The 24,035-nt window shown below is 38.0% G+C and overlaps 1 protein-coding gene across 4 annotated transcripts in view; it reads left to right on the top strand.

The window, feature by feature from the left end:
- Positions 1–20,616, top strand: part of foxp4.S (forkhead box P4 S homeolog) — a 39,230-nt gene extending 18,614 nt beyond the window's left edge. For 2 of the 4 annotated variants that reach the window (XM_018248440.2, NM_001095615.1), the window contains 16 exon segments: positions 1,309–1,489; positions 3,621–3,707; positions 4,759–4,881; positions 5,043–5,129; positions 5,272–5,422; positions 5,559–5,736; positions 9,127–9,225; positions 10,262–10,349; positions 10,969–11,052; positions 11,205–11,406; positions 11,734–11,810; positions 11,910–12,011; positions 15,294–15,415; positions 18,024–18,090; positions 18,976–19,130; positions 19,354–20,616. In XM_018248440.2, the coding sequence (XP_018103929.1) occupies positions 1,325–1,489; positions 3,621–3,707; positions 4,759–4,881; positions 5,043–5,129; positions 5,272–5,422; positions 5,559–5,736; positions 9,127–9,225; positions 10,262–10,349; positions 10,969–11,052; positions 11,205–11,406; positions 11,734–11,810; positions 11,910–12,011; positions 15,294–15,415; positions 18,024–18,090; positions 18,976–19,130; positions 19,354–19,492 (1,926 nt within the window). In that variant the 5' untranslated portion in view covers positions 1,309–1,324 and the 3' untranslated portion in view covers positions 19,493–20,616. 4 annotated transcript variants of the gene reach the window in all.
- The last annotated feature ends 3,419 nt before the right edge of the window (positions 20,617–24,035 follow it).

The following is a 24,035-nucleotide window of genomic DNA, read 5'->3' as shown; positions in this document are numbered from 1 at the left end:
AGCATATTTGTTAGCAAAGTGCAGGGTGTTTCATCTTTACTTCAGAGACCATAGTTATGGAGTTTTTTTTTTTTTTTCGTTTGCCCAAGGGCTTGCACAGAATGATGGGTGAGTAGAAAACAACGCATAGCCAGTTAAAGCAAATTCCCACAGGAGCTCAAAACTGGGACAGTTTTAACAGTTCTAGTAGAATTCTATGCAGGAAGATACCATTTATAAAACATTTATTACTGTATTATAATTTATTATTGCATGTTTTAGTGCATGACTTAGTGTAGAAAAGTGTTAAATATAGAACAAGAAGTTATGCAAATGACAAGCACACAGCAATAATATCCATAAGTCAAATAATTATCTAGAATTCTTGCAAATTCAAATGTTTTTCCTATAGACTGGGAACCTTGTATAAGACTGTATTGACATCAGTGTTTGGCTGCAACTGCATTTGGTCAATTAAAACGTTCTTGAACTTTATATGAGCTTTAAGTTTACTTTTATAAAGGGGAAACATGTTACATCAATGCAAAGGGTTGGAGTCCTTGGTCCATCTGGTCTGGAAGTAGCTGCTTTATCTGTATTTCAGACCACCTCAGAAAGGTACTGCAATTAAATTCTCTTACTCGGGACCGTATACGTGGCCATACATGCACCGATATCGTACAAAATAAATTTACATACGATATTTGGTGCGTGTTTGGCGGGGGACAAGCCAACCGATATCGGCAGAAGGGTCGATATCAGCTGGCTCGTCAATCAGCCCAGGCGGAATATTTGTATTGCCCGTTGTTAGTGCTGAATCGTCAGATACAGGTAGCATTCTATTGTTTCTAGCTGTTCAGTTACACACGCATGTGTTGAAATGACCGATTTTCTTGGAAAGTTCTTTTCCAGGAAAGATCATAATTATTATGTCTATGGCCACCTTTAAGTTGGAGGACTACAGGTTGGATAGGCCCCCCCAAGAGACATCCAAAGGCTCTATTGCAATTTTTTTTTTTTTTTTTGCATGATATTCGCTTTTTATTGTAGTCTAGCTCCCTTACATAGGGTATATATCAGGCCACTGCATATAAACGGTTGGGCACTGACTTAACTAATTGGACAGAATAGTGACACTTTTTTTTTGTTGTGTATGAATCTCCATCAAAATATATGAGCATGAAACCTTAAATATAATTGTAAAATCACATATGCAAAGGACTATTGTAAGTGCCTACAATTTGATGCCAGCCTTTCATTTGACTAAAGATTCTTTCTCAGTGTAACTGATTTAATTTTCAGAATGCTTTCTTCTTGTATTGTTACTAGGTCATAAAATCAAGTCATGATGGTAGAATCTGAGTCCATACGGTCCACCCCAACCAGCCAAAATGGAGTTGGAAGTCTCCCTAACCAATCTGACAGTTGTGTTGGAAGAGAAGGATCAGGCAGTGGAGAGACCAATGGAGAGCTAAACCCAGCTGAACTTCTTCATTTTCAGCAACAACAGGCAAGTGTCACTTCATTCACACCATACAAAGAAAAACAAATGAGTTGAAGATGGCACCTAAAAGACATTCGGGCAAACGTAGCAACATTTTCTACTAGTCTAATTACTTCTACCAACAAACACATAGGAAGCATAGCTAGGGAGTGTGCAGTTAATGCATATTGTTGGATAGTGTTTTTACAATTGTCAGTCTGTGGCCACAGTAAACTAAAAGCACATGCAGTGCACAGTGGATCCAAAAGCCTTCTGCAGTAGGGGTGTGCTTGATGGCAGGATCTGTCAGTTATCCCTGTTTGGACTGATGAAGACATCTCTAAGAGGAGCATCAAAAGATGGCTGGATTTCTTTTGTTGGTTATTAGTTATACCCCTGTTGCCTTTCTTGTGCAATGCTGTAAAGCCATTTTAAAGTGCCAGAAAACACAAGTAACATACCTTCATTGGCAGAGACACTATTGGCATTTGTATTGGCAATAATATTTGGGTACATTTGTTTATATTGTCTCTGTTTGAACTATGTTGTTGTGCATTAGAGGCTAATAATGGTGATCAAAATAGTTATTGTATACACGTACAAACACCGCTACTCATCATGAGCATTATAATAAATAATACTTTTGCTGAAAATGTATTTTGCATTGAACATGTATCTGCAAATATTTGCTAAGAAAATATATATTACAAACACAAAAGCCCTGACTATACTGTAAATTATATCCTTATAAACGGCTCTTAGTGATGTCATCAGTTATAGACAGAGCTTAGTCATTTTTGTCACATGACTCACTAAAATGTGTGTATTATAATAAATAAAGTACCCCCTATTATGAGGGTATTACAGTTCAATGCTGAGTTCCATGACCTGTATAAAAGAACTCTGCCTTTGGCCTCATGCTTTTATATGGTCATGGAACTCCTCTGTGACTTATAATATCCTTATATTTTACAATAGGGGGTACTTTATTCACTATATATTTTACAATAGGGAGTAATATATAGGTGCACAGGAAAAATAGCTGCACTCACTTATTGGAGAAAATGCCTGGGTGCACACTGCAGAAAAGTAATAGTAAAATATCATGTAAAGCAAGGCACTCACAGGACTTTAAAATATAGCGAAAAGAGGTAAAGTTTATTTATTATTCCAATATATATATATATATATATATATATATATATATATATATATATATATACAGTCCCAAAGGTGCACACCATTTACAGGATAGAGTACCTGGGTGCCCGAGCCAGCAGGGTAAATGTATAGGTGAAGAATGGCGGGACTCACAGGATTTTCAGGCGAAATAAAGAAAAACTTTTTATTTAACTCAACGTTTCGATCCCTCACAGGGATCTTTCTCAAGAGTATACGAAACGTTGAGTTAAATCCTTTTAAGTGGACCAGCACTCCAAAAGTTCATTTAACCAAACGATTTTTATTGAAACATCACTCTATATCCAACGTTTCGGGCCCACATTCGGGCATTTATCCTTGATAAAGGCCCCAATGTGGGCTGAAATGTTGGCTGCACCAATGGTGTTTCAATAAAAATCGTTTGATTAAATGAACTTTTGGAGTGCTGGTCAACTTTGAAGGCTATACATTATATTTCACCAGAGCAAACACTGTAAACTGCTGGAGGAAGAGTGCGGCTACTTTCAAAATGATTTATATATATGTGTGTGTGTGTGTATATATATATATATATATATATATATATATATATATATATATATATATATATATATATATATATATAAAAAAGACAAGTATTTAGCAGCACTCACTGTATCTTCAGCTTAACGGGTGTGGTTGGTGCAGCGTCTTTAGGGAAACTTCCGTGGGCTTCCCATACATATACAAAGTGGACAAGGAAAAAGGCAGCACTCGTTATATCAAAAAGTGCATTTAAGATCAAAGTTCATTACATGACCTGTTAGTGGCAGAACATCTCTGGCGGAGAGATGTTCTGCCACTAACAGGTCATGTAATGAACTTTGATCTTAAATACACTTTTTTCACTTTTTGATATAACGAGTGCTGCCTTTTTCCTTGTCCACTTATATATATAGTTCTTTGTATGGTTTATATACTTATTGAGCTTTTTATTCACAAATTTTTTACTACCTAGGCTCTGCAGATGGCAAGGCAACTTCTTCTTCAGCAAGCAACAGGTTTGAACTCCCCTAGCACAGATAACAAGCAGCCCTCAGTACAGGTGAGCCAGATCAAAACTAAAATATACTGTCTTTACAGTGGAACAGACAGATTGAATGGAAACATGCAATGCCTTTTTTCTTGCAATGTGATATGCAGCTAGCACCAGCTGCAAAAATCTACACAATTTCTTTGCACTACCAGCTTAATAAAAAATAGTTTTTCTGCTTTTTTTCCTTTCAATTTCCAGTAATTTTTTTATACGCTATATATGTCCCCACTTGAGTTTCTCCTAAGACTGCTTTAAGGCAGTCAATCTTTGCAACTTCGGTGACACCAGCAATATAATTGATGACACATCATTTGCTTATTTTAACATTTGGACACAGTTGCTGAGAAAACCAATAGTATGAATTGTGTTTGGGCTAGGGAGATTCTCTATAACCTCTCATGACCAGAACACATGCATCTAATGTTCATGCCAGTTTCTGTTACTAGTCACTTGAACTTTTTCATGTCCAATTATTAGGTATTTCTGTGGGTCTACAGGGTTTATATAGAGTTTATATTCCTATTATGTCTTTCTAAATATTTACCCTATATTTGCGGAGAACATAGAGTAAAAATTCTTTATTTTAGTGGGACTTTCTGATTGTTTCTGTTTTATTTGAGGAAATGTAACATAGATGTCCTGGGCTTCTAGTTAACATATTATAGCAAGTCACGGAAAACATTTGTAGAGTTACGCTTTATATATAGGCAATAATGTACCCCTCCTCTTGTAAAATATACTGATATTAAAGTTGCCAAGGACATTCAAGAAAATACAAAGCCATAGGCCTCAGGAGGCCTCAGGATAAGTGCTTTGTATATGAGCAATGGAGCTTTGAGGTGACTTCTAATATATCATATTTGACAACAGGGTAAAAGTAAGTTAGTTTAAAAATTCATTAAATTATTACTGGTAGCAATATTTTTTTGCATTATATTGCTGTGCATACAGTTTTAAAACCAAAGGATACACGGAACAAGTAAAAAAAAAAACATACGCATGACATGCACATATGTGTTTTGGGTCTTAATATCTTGTCAACCTTTTTATTTATTTGCAGGTCCCAGTTTCCGTTGCTATGATGTCCCCTCAGATGATCACCCCCCAGCAGATGCAGCAGATTCTGTCCCCAGCACAGCTCCAGGCTGTCTTACAGCAGCAGCAGGCACTCATGCTACAACAGGTAAGCACCTCAACATTTCTGAAAAGAAAATATTTGGAAGAAACAAATCAAAATACTGGTCTCCTGTGTGTAGTGTCTCACTAATAAAAAGCTACACTAGTATTTAACGTTGATATCACACTTGTGCAACATATTAAATATTCAGCTTATTGTTTCTAAAGTTGCAGGAGTATTACAAGAAACAACAGGAACAGCTGCACCTTCAGCTTCTCTCTCAACAACAGGCAGGGAAGCAGCAACCCAAAGAGGTGAGTTGAGTTGTTATTTACACCTTCACACGTTAGTAACTAGTACCTTGATGTGGGTTTTCATTATGTCATAATGTTTACTTATTCTGCCCCCATTTTGCTCCCATTACATGTTTGCTTTGTTTGTGACTTTGTCAAACAGTTAGCTTTGGGAAACAAGCAATTGGCATTCCAGCAGCAACTGTTACAAATGCAACAACTGCAGCAACAGCACTTAATAAACCTCCAGAGGCAGAACCTGGTGGGACTCCAGTCTGGGCAAGGGCCAGTACCAATGCAGAGTCTACCACAAGGTACGAGCACTGTATTACTTCCTGTCACTGCCAGTGGATGAGAAATAAGGGAGCGTGATCAAATAATAATGTGTTATTAGCAGTTATACATGTGTTGTGGATCATTTCTTTAAATAACTTTATATCTTTTCACCAGTATCCCCATCAGACCTGCATCAGCTCTTAAAGGAGATGAGCAGCAGTCAGGAAGAATCCAGTAAACAGGACACTGTTGACCTGATGACCTCAATCACTACCTCATTCCCAACTACCAAGGTTTCACCTCCTACAATGCACCCATCCTTATCTAATGGGCAGAATACACGCAGAGAGAGGTGAGTGGTTGCTTATGTGTAAAGATGTGTGGGTGAGCTAGTGTTAACTTTTCTTTATTTGTGGGTTTTGCTTGTCATTCTTTCTTATTTCTTTATTCATAAAGGCTACATTGTCTTTCTTTAACTAAGTTCTTTGTTATAACTAAATACCAATGGCTCTAGTTTAGAATTTGCCACATGGTTTAATATCATCTATAGAGCCACTTGCAAAAGTAAGTATAGCCCATGGTTATTTTTACATTTTTAACACATAGATATTTCACAATACTGAAAAATAAATGCAATATATCAAATATAATTCACCATTTAAATTTGGTAGTCCATTGTGTAATTTAAACATATATACAAATGTTGCATGTGGAAAATGTGAATACACCCCTACATTTATTACTAGCTCAGCTATATTAAAGGAGAACAACCCTACCCATACTCAGACGCTCCCTCACTCCACCTCTACTCCAAGCTCCTTCCCCTCACAAGCTATTCTGCTCAGAAGTCTCCCTGTCTACATGAACAGCAATAAATCTGCGCAGCGGAGTTTGCATCATCTTCTGTCTGTCTTTTGAGCACTTCTGTCGGTTGCTGATATGGATCATAACTGAACATGTGCAGTAGCAGCCGATACAGGAAATAGATTGACCTGCACATGCTCCAAGATCTGTGTCACTGCCAGGGCTGCCATTAGAAATTACGGGGCCACGTACAACAACATTTTCATGGGCCCCTGGGCCCCGCCCACCCCATTTTCAGGGGCCCCTGGGCCCCGCCCACCCTGGCCCCCAAGCCCCACCTCAGATCCCGCCCACTCCACACTACAGTTAAAAGACCACATAGACATCAGTGGGACAGGTAACCACCCACACACAAGTTATAAAAAGCTATTGATGGTCAGGCCCCCATATAAGTTAAAAAAAACTGTGGTGCCAGGGCCCCCCATAACAATTTTTTAAACAATTGGTGGCCAGGGCCCCCCTACAAGTTAAAAAAAATAATTGGTGATCAGGGCCCCCCTATAAGTTAAAAAAAATGGTGGCAGGGCCCCCCATAAAAGTTTTTTTTTTTTTTAAAAAAAAACATTGTTGACATGGCCCCCCTTCAAGTAAAAAAAAAAATTGGCCAAATCCCCCCAAATTTCTTTAAAAATTGCTTGCCAGGGTTTTGTGTCTAAGGGGGGGCCCAGCCATGCATCACTTACTTGATTAGCCGGGCCCCCCTGCTTTCATGCTGCCAGCTTCACAAAATAGGAAACTGAAGCTGTGTGCACAGAAGTTTTTCTCCTATTAAGATTTCCTGTACCCTTGTGGTCCTTTAAGAATAAGTCCCGGTAAAGCTGTAAGGGGGTCCAATCCCAATGCAGATTTACCAGGACTTATTCTTAAAGGACCAATGAGATTTTGTGTCTAAGGCCCCCAATGAGATTTTGTGTCTAAGGCCCCCCCTTAGACGCAAAATCCTGCAGGCCCGGGACAACTGTCCCCCCTGTGACCCCCTAATGGCGGCCCTGGTCACTGCTCTATAAAAAGTACTAAGTTTGCCCATTCGCAGTAACCCATAGCAACCAGTAAGATGTTTGCTTTTAAACAGGTGACCAGTAAATCCTATCTGCTGATTGGTTGCTATGGGTTACTGCTTTTACTAACAATCACATTTTGATTTTTTTTTCACGGATCTCAAAACAAAATCGAGAAAATTTAAGATTTATTAAGTGAAAAAAACATGAAATCCTCTAAGGCAAAACTTTGCCCAGTAAAAGTTGTTGAGGTGCTATAGAAGTCATTGGGAGCTGCGCTGATCCTTCTAGACTGCTTTAAATCAATTCAGACTTTGAGGTTTTCAGATTCATAGTTTTACAGTTTGCGAGATTAGACATGGTTTCAAAACCTCTAAAACCACTAAAATCCAACCTTTAATAAATAAGCCTCCACGTGTCATATTACATACCCCCCCCATGAGTCTGAGAAGGAATTTTAAAAGATTGCCAAACAACTGGATATCAATCATTCCATTGCTCAGAAGATTATCTATTATATATTTTATATATATATATATATATATATTTTATATATATATATTAAAGCCATTGGTTGCCGGCACTCACCTCCGCCATTCGATCATTTCGCCGGGTGCTGAACCAATTCAATAAAAAGTCCAAAAATAAAAGGAAGCACTCACGGCATAAAGGTTGTTAGAAGTCCTTTACTGAATCATATAAACATCTACGCATTTCAGTTCCTCATCCTGATGACGGTCCCTTGAGGTACCGAAATGCGTAGATGTTCATATGATTCAGTAAAGGACTTCTAACAACCTTTATGCCGTGAGTGCTTCCTTTTATTTTTCGACTTTGGGCTGAATAAAGTTTCTTCATCAAGGTACCTTTAGTTATCTCTTGCCACTACTCTTGCACAAATTTGATCTACATAGGAGGTGTACCAGGAAACCTTTGTTGACAAACACAGGCCCATGATCCTCTAGACAAAGACCAGGACTTCTGGAACAATGTACTATTGGCATATGTGGAAAAGATAGTTTATTTAACCATAGTACCAGAAGACAACAATTCACCTAAAGAATCTGATTCATTACAGAACCGAATGTAAACCATTGTGCTTTAGGGTCAGTCCACATGAGCAGATTCGGGGAGATTTAGTAGCCTAACGACTAATCGCCTCTTCTTCTGGCCGACAATCTCTTTGAACTGCCTTAGCGTGTCTTCCTGTCCGCTATAATGAAAAGTCATCTGCGTTAAAGCACACGTGGTGCTTCGTTGTTAGGTCGGGTCAAAATCAAACCTGTCCGATCGACCAAACGACCAATCTCTGCCGGACGAAAGATGACGGCACTCTACACACACGATCCTAAAATAGTACGAATCCTCGATTCATACGATAGGATCTGTGCATCTATGGCCAGCATTACTGCATAAGGGCCAGGGCAACTCATTATCTCATCATCATAGAGTCCACTAGGAATTCTTCATTGTAACAGAGTTTGCTTTAGCATAATATGAGATATCTGCTAGAAGATAAACCAAAATGTAAACGTTTAATATGACAACAACCCATTATAAGAAACACCTACTTGAGTTTTTTTCTACCAAATGGAGCAAAACCAGGTATTGGACCCAAGGTGTACTTACTTTTTCAGATCTGTACACATATTTTTAAAAAGAGAAAATATGGAGCATACTTACAGTTTCACAGATTTATCTTTCCACGGCAGCTGAGTTTCTTCATTCTATTATGTCAGTAATGTTCTTTCATTCTATCTCTCCCATAATATCTGGACTCCCTTTGTAACCCTTCCATCTCTTCCATGTTCTGAACACCGTTTCTGACATCCTGTTCCCTTGAATCTTCCATGGTCTGTAATTATGTTCTCCTCTCCCAGCACATCCCATTATGAAAGTTCACACCTACTTTATGGTCACGGTGAATGCAGATGGCCAGGCTGTGAAGCTCTTTGTGAAGATATGGGGCAGTTTATAAAGTAGGTAACATCTTTGATGTGCATCAGTGTAAATAATAGCAGGTGGCAAAAGGTATTACTTAATTACAGATATTTTCTAGCATGTCATTATGAGACAGCTAATAAAAAAAAAACTTTTAATGACTAGAAAAGTTATTAAGGAACATAACATCTTCATTAAATATACCTTTTTGTTACAGTTATATTAAATTTGAATATTTTAACAAGCATTGTTTTATTAATTTTGCAATACATACACTTTTGGCTTCTTATGAATAATATATATATATATATATATATATATATATATATATATATATATATATAATATATATATATTTTCTTTGCATAGTAACAGTAAATTAGGTTGAAAAAAAAAAGACATGTCCATCATGTTCAACCTTTTAAATCTTGCCTACAATAAGCCAAGGCATTGTTTATTGCACAGAACACCTCTTTTCTTAATATTTAAATGCAGAACTATTGATAGCTTTGGCAGAGATATTTTTCAGAGACTGCAGAATATACCTTGTGCATGGGCAGGTTAGGTTATTAATAATTGGTGGACTTCCCCTTTAAAGTAGAAAAATAGAAAATGAAAAAATAGGTGATCATTTCCCAACGGATAAAAAGAAGTTAGAAAATTAATATTTTTCAGTTTAGTGTAAGGAATAAAAAAAGTCTATTTTTTTATCACAAGTCCTTTTCAATAAGCTGTTGTTGATATTGTTGTTTAAAATGGAGGCATATTTCCCCTTTAACGCAGAGAATAAAATAGATTATATTCAGAAAAGATAGAAAGTTTTCTTTTTCGTCTTTTCTGAATATATTTTAGGGTCTTGAGAAAGGTCTTAGAAAGAGACCGAAATGTTGGCCAGTTCTTTTTAAATGTAATTAATAGAATTTAGATTTTTAATTTTTCTAAATCCCAGTGTACACCTAATTCTTTGGAATTATTATATGTTTGACACACACTAATTAAAGCTGCCATTCTTCTATAATTGCAATGTATGTTCATACATTAAAGCACTAAATATCTATGTTTTAAACCAAACAGGCATTTAAACACAGAGCATGCTCTTGACGATCGCAGCACTGCTCAGTGTCGTGTCCAAATGCAAGTGGTGCAACAACTCGAAATACAGGTGAGCTTCTAAATGTCCTATCCATAGAACACCCTACCTAGAATACTATGAAAGAGTATCTGGAACATGCAGATCAGCTGTGTCTAAATACAGGGAGCATGGAGGATTATCTGTATATGTATAATAAAGTCAAATGTGAGAACTAGGGACATCGCTTTAAAATAACAGAAAAAGTGTTTATAAACGGTGCTTAGTCATGTAATCAGTTATTATTCGAGCTTAGTCCAAAGTCATTGCTGTCACATGACTCAATGAATCTTGTGTATTATAATAAATAAAGTACCCCTTGTGCAAAATATGAGAATATAATGAGTTACCTAGGCGTTCCATGACCGGTACGGCCTTTAGTTCCTATATTGTCATGGAACTCCTCGGTAACTTATAAATATCCTTATATTTTACAAGAGGGGGTACTTTATTCACCATATATTCTTTTTTAATATTAACAATTTCTTACTGAACAACAAGCCACTTGGACTACATTTTTTAATTAATTTTTGTAGAGTTTATTTTAGGGTTTTAAACTGCAGCTTTATTATATGTGTTTTACAGTGTAACTGTTTCTTGTTCTATTCTCCTTTTTTTTTGGTTTAATGATTACATTATTTTTATTTACTAGTTGGCAAAGGAGAGTGAGCGATTACAGGCAATGATGACTCATCTTCACATGAGACCATCAGAACCAAAGCCCTTCAGTCAACCAGTGAGTTTTTTTACCACTTACTAATGTGCATCTTTTATCAGCCTTACTTGTTACTTATTTTTCTCCTTTTTTTAATAATTGTTCATAGGACATCAAATATTAGTGTTTATTTTATGCCATTTGACATTCATTAATTACTTGTTTTCTTCCAGCTGAACTTGGTATCGAGTGCATCCAACAACAAAATGTCCCATGACACCTTCCCTGATGGCTTACCTCAACCCCCTACATCTGCTACTGCTCCTATTACTCCATTGAGGCAAGGCACCTCTGTGATTAGCTCCTCCAGCCTACCTTCTGTGGGTCCTGTGCGTCGACGAATTGTGGATAAGTTTTGCACCCCAATATCATCAGGTAAAAAGGTGTTACAATATACTGTATCTCAAATTACTTGAGCTGCATATAATTTTTCTCATGCTCTTTGTTCATTTTCCTCTGTATCATTCATAGTTGCCATATTTTTTAGCACATTTTTGCATTCATATATATTATATCATGGTAACAGGTTAAAAACAAACAAGTCCATTACGTTCAGCCTTTCATGTCTAAATGAAACCTTCCTAAATGCTAGTTGTTTTATAGGAAGTCAAAAACCATGGCTGAAACTTCTACAATGTGCCTAAGAGGGGGAAAACTTCCTTTGTAACAATTACTTTATTGCTCTTGCTACCTATTTTTCAGAACTTGCTCAAAATCATGAGTTTTATAAGAATGCTGAAGTACGTCCTCCATTCACATATGCCTCATTAATTCGACAGGTAAGAACCTTTTTAAGACAGAGGAGACCTTAGAGCCTTGCAACTGGTAATATTTCAAAGCATGCAGCTAATTTACTTTTTCCCACTTATACTACACAGGCTATTTTAGAAACACCAGACAGACAGCTGACATTAAATGAGATTTACAATTGGTTCACACGCATGTTTGCATACTTTCGGAGGAACACTGCTACTTGGAAGGTAAGGGACTGCGTCATATCTTAGTACCCCGTTAAATTACAGTAAAGCAATCTTATCTCCATGTGATGCACCAAGTCCTTTTTGGGGGGGGATTTGGCTTAATCCCAATTTTTTCACCCAGGATTCAGTCAAATTAAACTAAATCTAAACCCTAATTTGCCCATCCAAATTGCTTTGGGAGACATGTGTAAAAATGTATGTATTTCATGTGCGAAGCGCACACAATAACTTTTGAGATTTCCTTTTTTTAGGCTCCAGATTCGCTTCGGCTAGGTACTTGGATTCAGTTGAATCCTACAAATAAGACTCTGATTCGTCCCAATTTCAGACCCAATCCTGGATTCAGTGCATGCCTACTCTTTATAGTCAATAGTGTATTCAGAAAACACAATGGTGTGATAATAATTGGCAACTTTATATGCTAACTTCTCCCAACAAATGTCATCTTTTGGGTGGACCGCGATCTTATTCGGTGATATGGTGTTAATGTCCATTTAAATTTCAGGTAAAATTAAATGATTATTTGTATATTTTAGTTAACTCAAGGTATTGTTTAGGGAGTAACCTGTGTTAGGATAATGGCCACCAACATTTCCCAGTTACTCTTGAATCAATAGGCAAATGTAATAACTAATCCAAGCTAAATTATATCTCACTCATTACAAATATAGTGAGATATGCAATGAGAAATGTTCTTGCACACAGTAAGCAACATTATTGTAAAATACATTTAACATAAAATAAGTATAAATGAAACCATTCTGATAATTATATATATTTTCTCATTAAAGAAGTTGTTCACCTTTGAGATAAAGTTTAGCATGATTTAGAGAATGATATTCTGAGACAGTTTGCAATTGGTTTTCATTTTTTTAAATTATTTCTTGTTCTTTAGTTATTTAGCTTTTTACTCAACAGCTCTCCAGTTTGCAGTTTCAGCAATCTGGATGCTAGGATCCAAATTACCCTAGCAATTATTCATTGATTTAAGAAGAGAATTGAACATGACTAGCAGAGGCCTGAATAGAAAGACAAGCAATAATAAGTAGCAATAACAATAAATGTGCAGCCTTACAGAGCTTTGTTTTTTAGATGGGGTAAATGACCCCATTTGAAAGCTGGAAAGAGTCAGAAGAAAAAGGCAAATAATTAAACTATAAAATATAAATTAAGAAGAACAAATTAAATGTTGCTTAGAATTAGCAATTCTGTAACATACTAAAAGTTAACTTAAAGATGAACCACACCTTTAAAGGGGACTGTCACCCAAAAAAATTATTCAAACTTACATTAATTACACTATATAAAGTATTTGAATCTTGTTTCCTTCAGTCTGGGAATTCAAAATTATAGCAAGCAGGCTGGAGCCATTTTGTGGACACTGTTATTAAGGCAAGACTTGCATCATCTCAGAATCTTGTTTGTGCACCAGAATGGGGGACCTGATGTCCATCCCCATGCACTGGCTACACAATTAAATGGTAAAGAGAACTGGGGAATGTGGGGAGAGTAGTGACATCTAGGAAGTGCTGAATGGAAAGTGAAAGTAATTGTCTGCCCCGTCTCTTTGCCTAAGGCATAGAGGAGTGGCAGACAATATTTGATTAACAGCTGAGATTTTTAAATGAGCTTACAACAGCTATGAATGAATATAAAATAGAAATTGGATTTCATGTTTAATTTGAAAAGGACTTTTATTATAGAGATTTTTGTGTCTGGGTGACAGGTCCACTTTAAAGCGGACAGGCAAGGCATTATTTGCACTTATGCACAATATGCCCTTACACTTATTTATCGAAGGTCGAAGTTAAAAAAACTTTGAACTTCGAATTCAAAAAGACCAATTGAATGGAGGTCGAAGTTTTTTTTGGGGTCGAAGTGGGCCGAATTCGGCCTACTTAGAATCGTACGATCGTACTTCGATTCGTATGATCGTACTTCGAATCGTATGATCGTACTTTGATTCAAAGTTTTTTTAACTTCGACCTTCGATCTCCAAAACTCCCCCAATTGCCTCCATACAGGTTATAGGAGGTCCCCCATAGGCTAAAACGGCACTTCTGCGGCTTTTAGGTGGAGAATGGTCGAAGACAAAGTTTTAAATAGACAGTACTTCAAAAAAAATCAACCTTCGAATTTTGAAGTTTTTTCAAATTCGAATCAAAGTATGACTATTCCCACGTTGACTATACAGCCCTCGCACCAGCTGGCGGCTTCTTGAGTGTGCGACCGCTAACCATTAGCTTACTGCGGTCGCACACTCCAGAAGCCGCCAGCAGGTGCGAGGGCTGTATAGACATCCTAGGCAAGACGATTCATCATGGGCCTTTACTGCGGTCGCAAGACAAGAGAGAAGCCTCCAGAGTCCAGCTGCAGCAGGTGTGAGGGCTATAGACGTGGCTGTGATGCATATTTAATGACGTCTATAATCCTCACCTTTAAATAGATGAGAACACTAGCATTTAATAGGGCTATTCAGTGTTTAGTTTATTTCAAAGTAAGCCTTCACATTGCACTTTTGTTGTTGTAACAGTTAAAATTAAAAAAAGGTTAAAACTTTTAAAAGTTTATAAGCTGTGTTGTGTTTTGCGGCTCTTTTTCTTTAGTGGAAGAGGGGGCAAAATGGCTCTTTTGATAGTAAAGGTTGCTGACCCCTGGCCTAAACTATGCAGTCAAATTTGCAATTTAACAAACAGGTGATAGTTTCATTCCATGTGCTTCTGCTGTTATGTCTTTTTTGGATTGTCCTTCTGTTGACCCTTCAGACTGTACTTATGTCTCTTTCTTCTCTAATTTTGTGACTGTCTCCTACTGTGGATGGTCTCTCTTGTCTGAGTTGTGTTTGCCAGCAACCAATCTGACCTCACAAATTGCTGTTAATGTTTTATCCTAACAAATTAGCACTTTATCTCCAGCTATGACTCAAAATGAGAGAAGGGGCACTGATTTAAAATTGGGGTCATATCATTTGAGTATTAGAGCATGATATGTATGTGTGAGCAACTGGAAGCGCAATAGAGACTTGTTAAAATATACAAGATTTAATTAGAGAGAAATGAGTCTTGGTAAAGAGGCAGAAATAGCAGAATACTTCAGAGATAGTTGTCAAAAGACACTCTGTCGTTATCTCCTTGGATACCACATATGGTGAGAAGAAGTATACTTTGACAGGTTAATTTCTTTGCTGGCAATTTGCTGCGACCTAAAAAAGATGTTAACATTTGTGTGCTATGGAGTATTCGTATGGCATGAGATTCCAGATCAGCATTTCTTCTTTTTCAGAATGCAGTTCGTCATAACCTGAGTTTGCATAAGTGCTTTGTACGTGTGGAGAATGTGAAGGGAGCAGTGTGGACGGTAGATGAGCTGGAATACCAAAAGAGAAGACCACCAAAGATGACTGGGTGAGTCCTACCCATTGTGACCTTAAAAAGATTTAACGTTTATAAATCTTTGAAAAATGTGTGATGGACTATAATCCTATTTGACACATACAAGAGTTAGTAAAGGCACAATGTGATACAATCAATTAAAACTTCTGTATCATTTATGAAATAATCAAGTTAAGGTGGCCATACACGGGCCGATAAAAGCTGCGAAAGTCGGCCAGATCTCGATCGGATGGGACTAAAAATCCCGTTAGATCGCGGGCGCATCTGTTCGTTGCCCGCAATCCGACCGCACGTTCGCGTTCGCTAGGATCCGATCGTTGGGACCTAGGGCCCACGATTGGATCAGCCCGATATTGCCCACCTCAAGGTGGGCATATCGGAGGGACATCTGCTCTTTTGGCGACATCGCCAAACGAGCGGATCTCTCCATGTATGACCACCTTTACTCTTCAGTATGTCCTTCTCAGCATCCTGTCTTTCCTTATGCTCTTTTCATGCTGAGGTCGGGGTCAGATTTTGATTGACAGGTAGATCTAACATGTCTTTCATGGGGACTCCCTTGCCTAGCAAAGCTCACTAATATAACAGATTCCAGCACAAACAAAAGCTAACAAAATAACCATCTGTGGCACATGCAGTAGAACAGGGTTTCCATCAGAGCTGGTTATTTTGAAAGATTGAGCTCTAATACATCTTTTAGGCAAAGGGTGCCACCCTTCTCAAAGGATGAATTAGCCCTGTCAATCAAAGTTGACCCCACCTACTGCATGAAGAGAGGCAGGTTGCTGAGATGGGGGGAATTCATACACGGTAAAGAATGTTCAATATAATTATATTTAAAAAGCTTCTTATTTCAGTGAGGTAAAGCTTATATTCAATTTTAATTTTTGCGATAGATCCCCTTTAAGTGTACTTCATTTCGGACACCTGCCTTCCTGAAATAAAGTTGAACTTTTTTTTTCTAAATGTACCATGTTTAAAATGCTATTTGATCAAGAGCAAGGCAAAAAAAAAATTAATTTAGCCACAAGAGATGCCATAAGACTAAGCACTTATAATGGAGACTTGGCTTACAGTTGGCTTTCCCATTCATCCAGTAGAGTATTCGGTTGATCTAAGTTCAGGTTTTTATTAAGACCAGTGAAATTATTCCATTCCCATCTTGACACACTAATTCTGTGTAGGGGCCTTGCTATGTGCATGGCAACATTATTATGTTGAAACTGGTGCCACAAAGTAGGAAGCACAAAAGTATCGAGAATGTCGTTGTATGGTGTAACCTAAGGGCTTTGACAGATGGAGCGCTTTATTGCCTGCGGGAAATTTCCTCTCCCCTGCAGGTAATGAAGCACCCGAAAATACCTGCCTATCCACAATAATTTCAATTGCCGCATGTAAAATACAGTGTTTAGCATGAATGAATGGATGAACCAAAAGGGGCAATTGTTTTCAGGCCCTAAAACTTTGCTTTTAATGAAGCAAAAGACTCAGTCTAGCCCAAACTAATGAAAACAGCTCTTCCACATTATTCATCTTCAACTAGAGTTTACGTTTGGAATTATGCATTCAGACAGGTAGTGTTTTCTGACACTGATCTAGATTTTTTTTGTCAGAATCCCAAATAGTAGATAACCACAATTATCACTCTGGAAAATGACTTTTCACTGCTCTAGAAATGGTGACATTTACACTATACTAGTGAATAATTGGCATCACATGGCAGTGTTTTAGGAGAGGTTTATACCTCCAGATTAGTGTTGCCAATTTTTTGCTCCATGAAGTTATTATAAAAAGTATAAAAAAATAAATGTAAACAGTTTGTATGTCAAAAGGAGTAGTACAAGAAATGTCCACCAGGTGGTAATGAAGTTACACATTTGTACCATTCTTTATCATTCAAGTTTACCTGGTAGGAGACTTAAGGTGAGTGCATGCTCCTAGCCATTTAAAATCAACAATTCCACAAAAAGCAAATGAATAAAGAATATTTACCAGCAATAAAGTACTGTGGGATTTGGTGTGTAATTGATATCTCTAGAGAAACTGATCTGCTGGTATCTCGGCATAGACAAAAGAGTGAAGTAGCACATTTATAATGCCCTCTTTTAGGCAATTGGAACACAGGGTGATTTGGAGCATTTTGTTATCCCATCTTCAAAATGCTCAATCTAATCCATTTAGTCACTCACAGGTTAGGCAATTATTGCTCAAATATGCTAGCTTCTCGAAATCTCTTGGGTGACAAATTCTGTTTGAATTGCCCCCTTGCCATTGCCCTTAAATTGACTTCTTTTCTCTAATAGGATATTTCAGTTGTAAACAGTTTAAATGCATATTTAAGTGTTGTGTAATAACCCTTTATTGTAGAATCTACACACTGACATGGAAGTACCAGTGTGACAGTGTTGTACATGTTCTATGGATTTTGTGTAACTATAGAAGAAACTTGTTTTTTAGAAATGTGTCGTGCCACGCTTGTCATGCTAAATGCAGAGCGGGACACTACACATTGCTAGATGATGACATTTCTAAACTTGCCCCACATTAACAATTTTTGCAGCAATTTCGAAATTGAGATTGAATTAAACATTTTAAATTGAAATGTTGCTTTATTTTTTAGTAGCCCGACCCTTGTTAAAAACATGATATCGGGGCTGGGATACAGTGCCCTGAATGCAAGTTACCAGGTTAGTTATTTTCTCAATGCTTTCTCATTCATAAAGGCTTGTTACAAGCCAAAAGCAGTGTAATGTAATCTTCTTATGAATATTGCCATGGTTTTTCCACAATGCATCTATTTTTCCAAGGATTCCAATTTACAGTTGTGCTTGAAAGTTTGTGAGCCCTTTAAAATGTTCTATATCTGATTTTCAAAAAAAACCTAGTTAAACAAATGAAACAAAAATTATTATATTTGGTCATACATTTATTGAAAAAAAATCACATCTGCGTGTGATAAAAGTAAGTGAGTCAGTATTCACTACTTGGCGTGATTCGCTTATGCAGAAATAACTGCAAATAACATTGTTTTAACTGTTGATCATTCCCATTAGTCCATACTGAACTTCTTCAGCTCTTGGATGTTGGTGGGTTTCTTCACATGAACTACTGCTTTAGGTCTTTTCACAACATTTCAATTGGATTAAGGTCAAGACTTTCACTTGGCCATTCCAGAACATTTACTTTATTCTTCTTTAACAGTGGCAGAACGACATTTGTGTTTAGGATCATTGTCTTGCTGCATGACCCGCTGTCTCTTGAGATTCCATTCGCGGACGGATCTCTTGACATTTTCCTTTAGTTCATTGTTCCATCGAGGATTGCAAGGCCCAGATGCAGCAAACCTGGCCTAAACCAGAACACTCCCACCATCATGTTTCACAGATAGGATATGGTTCTTATGCTGGAATGCAGTGGTTTTCTTTCTCCAAATGTAAAGCTCTTCATTTAAGCCAAAAAGTTCTATGCGCCTTAAACCCTAAAACATAATGGACAACATTTTTACCCTACTTCTACCTTACAATTACAAAAATATGTCTGTTAATGTTAGTTTTTTTCTTTCCTCCAACTAGGCTGCCCTTGCAGAAAGTAGCTTCCCACTTCTCAACAGCCCACCACTGCACAACAGTTCAGGCAGTGTCCTCCATGGTGGGCATGATGATGTAACCAGCACTGGGGAACCTGGAAACAGCAATGGAAGCAGCCCTCGTCTGTCTCCTCAGTATAGGTAATTTTCTGTTCATGGTCATTATCTACTTCTGTTATTCCAAACTGCCACCTCTAAACCTGAGTTTCTTGCAATACCTTCAGTATCTGTCCTTCTCATTTTTACTTTTATGCAGCAGAAATGCATACTATTATTTTGGTGGGACCACAACTTAAAATCAGAGTATGTAAGTTTTCTATGTATTTTTAACTTTGCACTCTAAATAGTACATCTTCTCTTCTAGTCAGTCCATCCATGTCAAGGAGGAGCCAGCAGAAGATGATGTCAGACCTGCCTCTATTTCTGCACCTACTAACCAAACTACAGTCCTGCCAGAAGATCGTGACCTAGAGTCAGAGTCGCCCATGGAAGACTTGCCTTAGTGGCACCTCTATTTTGTAATTTCCATTGTCCCAAAGTCCAGCACTTCCACCAGAGACCAACCTGTCCTCCAAGCCTCATCTACTCTAAAAGAGACTTAAACTTGATTCTTATACATACTTTTGGGACCAACCATCATCTGGCAGCACTTCTGTGGTTTATGGACTGAAGGGAAACTCCCAGAATCATTTTCCCCATGGACAAAGATGGGCTGGGTATTGATTCTTCTTCTGACCTCTGACAATGTCAGGGATAAAGTTCCAATCCTGTGTTTCCCCTCCCCCACTGCATTATATGAAATTATGGACATATTTCACCATTGCAGTTAGAGATAACCCTGAACTCCATGAATATGCCCTTACAATGCATGCAGGATTGGGGGTCACTTTTGCTAGCCTTCTGTTGGTCAATTTTGAAGGTACCAAAAAATAACCAAACTTTTTTATTTATTTTGGCTTTGTGTGTTTCAGATCAATTTTAATGATGGCACACTTCACACATAGATGTGAATTATTGGTACACGCATACATGCACAGTAGCCATGCTTAATGATACAAGATTGTGCACAGATTTACACAAACTTAAATATGCGCACACCCTGTGCACAAATGGAGAAAACAAAAGAGTAGGTCTGAATTTAGATTGGGGCTTGTTTACTGTTTTATGTTTATCTAAAAAAATGTGCACTGAATAAGGTGCTGTAGCTTTATAGCTTTCACAGGAATGAATACCAGTGAGTTAAAGGTGACATTGCTTCTTCAAATTAGGAAAACATATTATTTTCAGGGTACTTTTGAGAACGAAATAACCTTATAATAACCTTTTTCACTTTAGTATCAAAGGGCTTCCAGGTACACCATACAGTACGTTGACAAATACAGGAAAGAAGGGGTGAAAGGGGAATTCACACTAAAATATAAGCTGCGCTTATAAAAGAGAACATTTTACATCATCATAGAATTGACATAAGATACATGGGCAATATGAATAAAAATTGAACTGCGGCAAGGTGTACTTTGACTAAGATGTAGTGTAAACATTGGTGGTAAAATTTTCTTTTGGTGCCATTCTTCCACCATTAGTTGGCTAAAATTAGAGTTAAAAAAGGCAAAAAGCTTGGAAACTATTTCTGTTTGGCCTGTTTTTATTTTCTGTTGCAGTGATGGACTATTTCTGGTGTGATATGCATCCATGTCAGAGGTGGTAGAGTTAGCAAAACAGGTTATCAATATTTATCCCAGCAGTTCCGTAATTTATGCCAAATTCTAACAAATTATTCATACTGACCCAGGTATTTTGGCATTTACTTACTGTTACGACTATTTTCTGTTGTCATTGTTTTTATCAAATGGGAAACATAGCTGTTTTGACATCTATACATGTGACAATATAATACCAATACAAAAGGGGTCATATTTTTTAAAAGCAGGCACAGTACTAGCTGCTGTAATGGTATCAGAAGTGCAGCTTTTTTGAATACTCTGGTACCAGAGATAACGTGGTGTACCATGGTCGTGTGTAGGGAAGCCCCGTGTTGAGTGTAGGGCTACCTTACCTTAGAGTGCCCCTGGCAAGCATTGGCATCACGGGAGAGGTTCCTGGGCCCCATCATATTTTGGCTGGGGCTGGTCAGGTAGTGCAAAGTTACATAAACTGCATACCTTATGTATAAACAGGGTAGGCATGTATGTAAGGTTTCAATTTGGTGCAAACGCAGCTGACCATCAATGAATTATAAAAACCTTAAGTAAGTTCCACTAACCACCAATGAATTGACTGACTTACTGGCATATTAATTGAAGTATTTATATGAACTGCTTATTATAGAGTAACATCAACTGTTTATATCATGATTCATTTACTTAATTATATGTGCTATCATTCACACAAACTTTTCAGGAGTGGAGTTATTGGGCCCCAGGATCATTGGGTGAACCAAAGTTTGGGAGCAAGACATTTTCCATAAACGTGTAATGCAGCTGCTTATAAGTTCCACTGGGCCCTCAGCAGCTGCGGGGTCTTTTTCCTCTTACACTCCTACATTTCAGCAAAATTATTTGAGAGCTTATATCATATTGTCATTGAAAAAAAAAACACACATCCATCAAGTCCAACCTTGTCTCCTAGCCAAAACTACCTTACTGATGTGTATCACATAGGGGTGTGGCCAAAATATTCTGCACTACACACTTGTGTTCATGAGGGGGACCCTCAGACAGCTTGTATGGGGCCAAAGATTTATGATGGTGACCCTGCCCATATTTACTCACTCCTGCACATTTCTAAAAAGCTTGCAAGTAAAGGGTGTGCAAATGAATAGCCTTAGGCTGCCTCTTACATGGTCGTTGTATGACCTATCCACTGTACAGTACAAATCTTCGTAATAATTGTGGAAGGAGCAGCTACACTGGAATTGGACTATAAAAACATGTTGATTTACAAAAGTGTTTTGCTTTGAGCTGTGTCTCTTAATAGCGTGACAATAGTATACATAATCCACCACATTGCTGTCCAACTGGCCTCCCACAGGCCGCATGCAGCCTGCGACCCTCCCTTGTGTGGCCCCCACACAAAAGTCTGCCTGCTGTGTCTGCTTACCTTGTGTAAAGTATCACTACAGAGATTAAATGGCCGCTGGATTGTTTACACCTCAAATTCAGACTAAAAAATCCTGCATTGTTCACACATTTAATCCTGCCTGCATTGTTCACACCTATGACACCTCGATTGTTCACACCCTAAAGTCCTGTAATGTTTACACCTGAGACCCAGACTGAAACTGTCCACATTTTTCAACTGTTAACACATACAACATGCTGATTGGGCACCAGCACTGTGTCACTGTATGTCGTACATCTTAGAGTGGTCCTGATAGGTTTCCCTTTTTACTGTCTGTCTGTCCTATGCTCCCTGTGTGTGCCATACTCTGCATGTCCTATGCTCCCTGTGTGTGCCATACTCTGCATGTCCTATGCTCCCTGTGTGTGCCATACTCTGCCTGTCCTATGCTCCATGTGTGTCATACTTTGCCTGCCCTATGTTCCTTGTGTGTGCCATACTTTGCCTGGTCTATGATCCCTGGGTGTGCCATACTATGCTTGCCCTATTCTCCTTGGATGAGCCATACTTTGCCTGCCCAATGCACCTTCTTTATGTGCCATACTTTGCCTTCCCTATGCTCCTTTTGTGCCATACTCTTGCCTGTGTGTGCCATTCTCTGCCTTCCTTATGATCCCTGTGTGTGCCATACTCTGCCTTCCATATGCTCACTGTGTGTGCCATACTCTGCCTTCCCTATGTTCCCTGTGTGTGCCATACTCTTGCCTGTGTGTGCCATACTCTGCCTTTCCTATGCTCCTGTGTGTGCCATATTCTGCCTTGTGTGTGCTCTGCTCTTCCTGTGGAACATAAGCCTGGTAGGGGTTTGTTAGCATTGGAAAATTGTTATTTGCCCCTAAGGTGTTAAATCATGTGCTGAGGGTGATTTGTTACCCACAGGGGAGGAGGAGGAGGCATATGGTTTTAAGGGTATGTCTTAATATGACAACTTTTTTCACATATGAGTGATGAGTACCAACCATTTGATTTTTTGGTGTGCTACCACCATTAATGTGTACATGGTTATGTGGTTTAAAGTGGGTGTGGTTTAAAAACAGGGAGTGGCTAACTCTGGTTTCCATTATCGGCCTTCCACTGTGTGGTCCAGAAAAATTCCGGCCCTCGGTACCACAGAAGTTGGATGGCACTGCACTAATGCATCGTTTATAAATAAAAAAAAAGTTCTCTTATTTTATGTGTTCGTTTACACAGCTATTCATTAGATATGGAGCCTGAATGTCTGTAGACTATATTTTGGACAAAAATATTCTCTCAGAAAAATATAACTTATTGACCCTCTTAAAATATGTATACTAAATATTAACAGGCATTGTGATGGGTAAAAATCATATTGAGGTAAATATAATCACACTGACTTTTTAAATATACTATTATCCACTTTTCAGACACTGGCAATTCCAGTTTGTGAGCAGTAGTTTCTTATTGGCTCATTGAAATTACTTTTTTTTTTAAGTCGTTATCGGTCATCAATCTTGCTTTAAGGCCCTCTCCCAGTGAAGGGCTAATAGGTTCCTCTTTGCAGTGTGCTGCTTACATCCCCAACCACAGATACCACTCTTGCCAAATAAACCAAAATCTTTTCTTTGGCTTTGCTTACTGGAATGCAGCAGTGAATACGCAGACTTTATTGAGCCAAAGATATACATATTTGAGTCTGTTACACAGATTTAAATCTTGTCTTTGCCTATTGGCTATTAACATTACATTTAACTGTTTCATCACTTTCCACATAGTTTTATTAGTCTAGGTAACTGCTAGCTGCTGTAAAGAGATGGATGCACAAGATGTATGTCCATTATCATTGCAAGTAAACCATGCATTCATTTGTGTTTTCTCATTTTATGTAAGTAGTGAGTATGAATAATATTCCCAGTAGATGCACAAGATCCAAGGGAACATAGCCATGTTGAACAATAATTCTGTTTA

This window comes from Xenopus laevis, chromosome 2S, assembly GCF_017654675.1.
Source record: "Xenopus laevis strain J_2021 chromosome 2S, Xenopus_laevis_v10.1, whole genome shotgun sequence".
NCBI lineage: Eukaryota > Metazoa > Chordata > Amphibia > Anura > Pipidae > Xenopus > Xenopus laevis.
The sequence above is the reverse complement of the archived record's forward strand: the minus strand, read 5'-3'. Positions and strand labels throughout refer to the sequence as shown.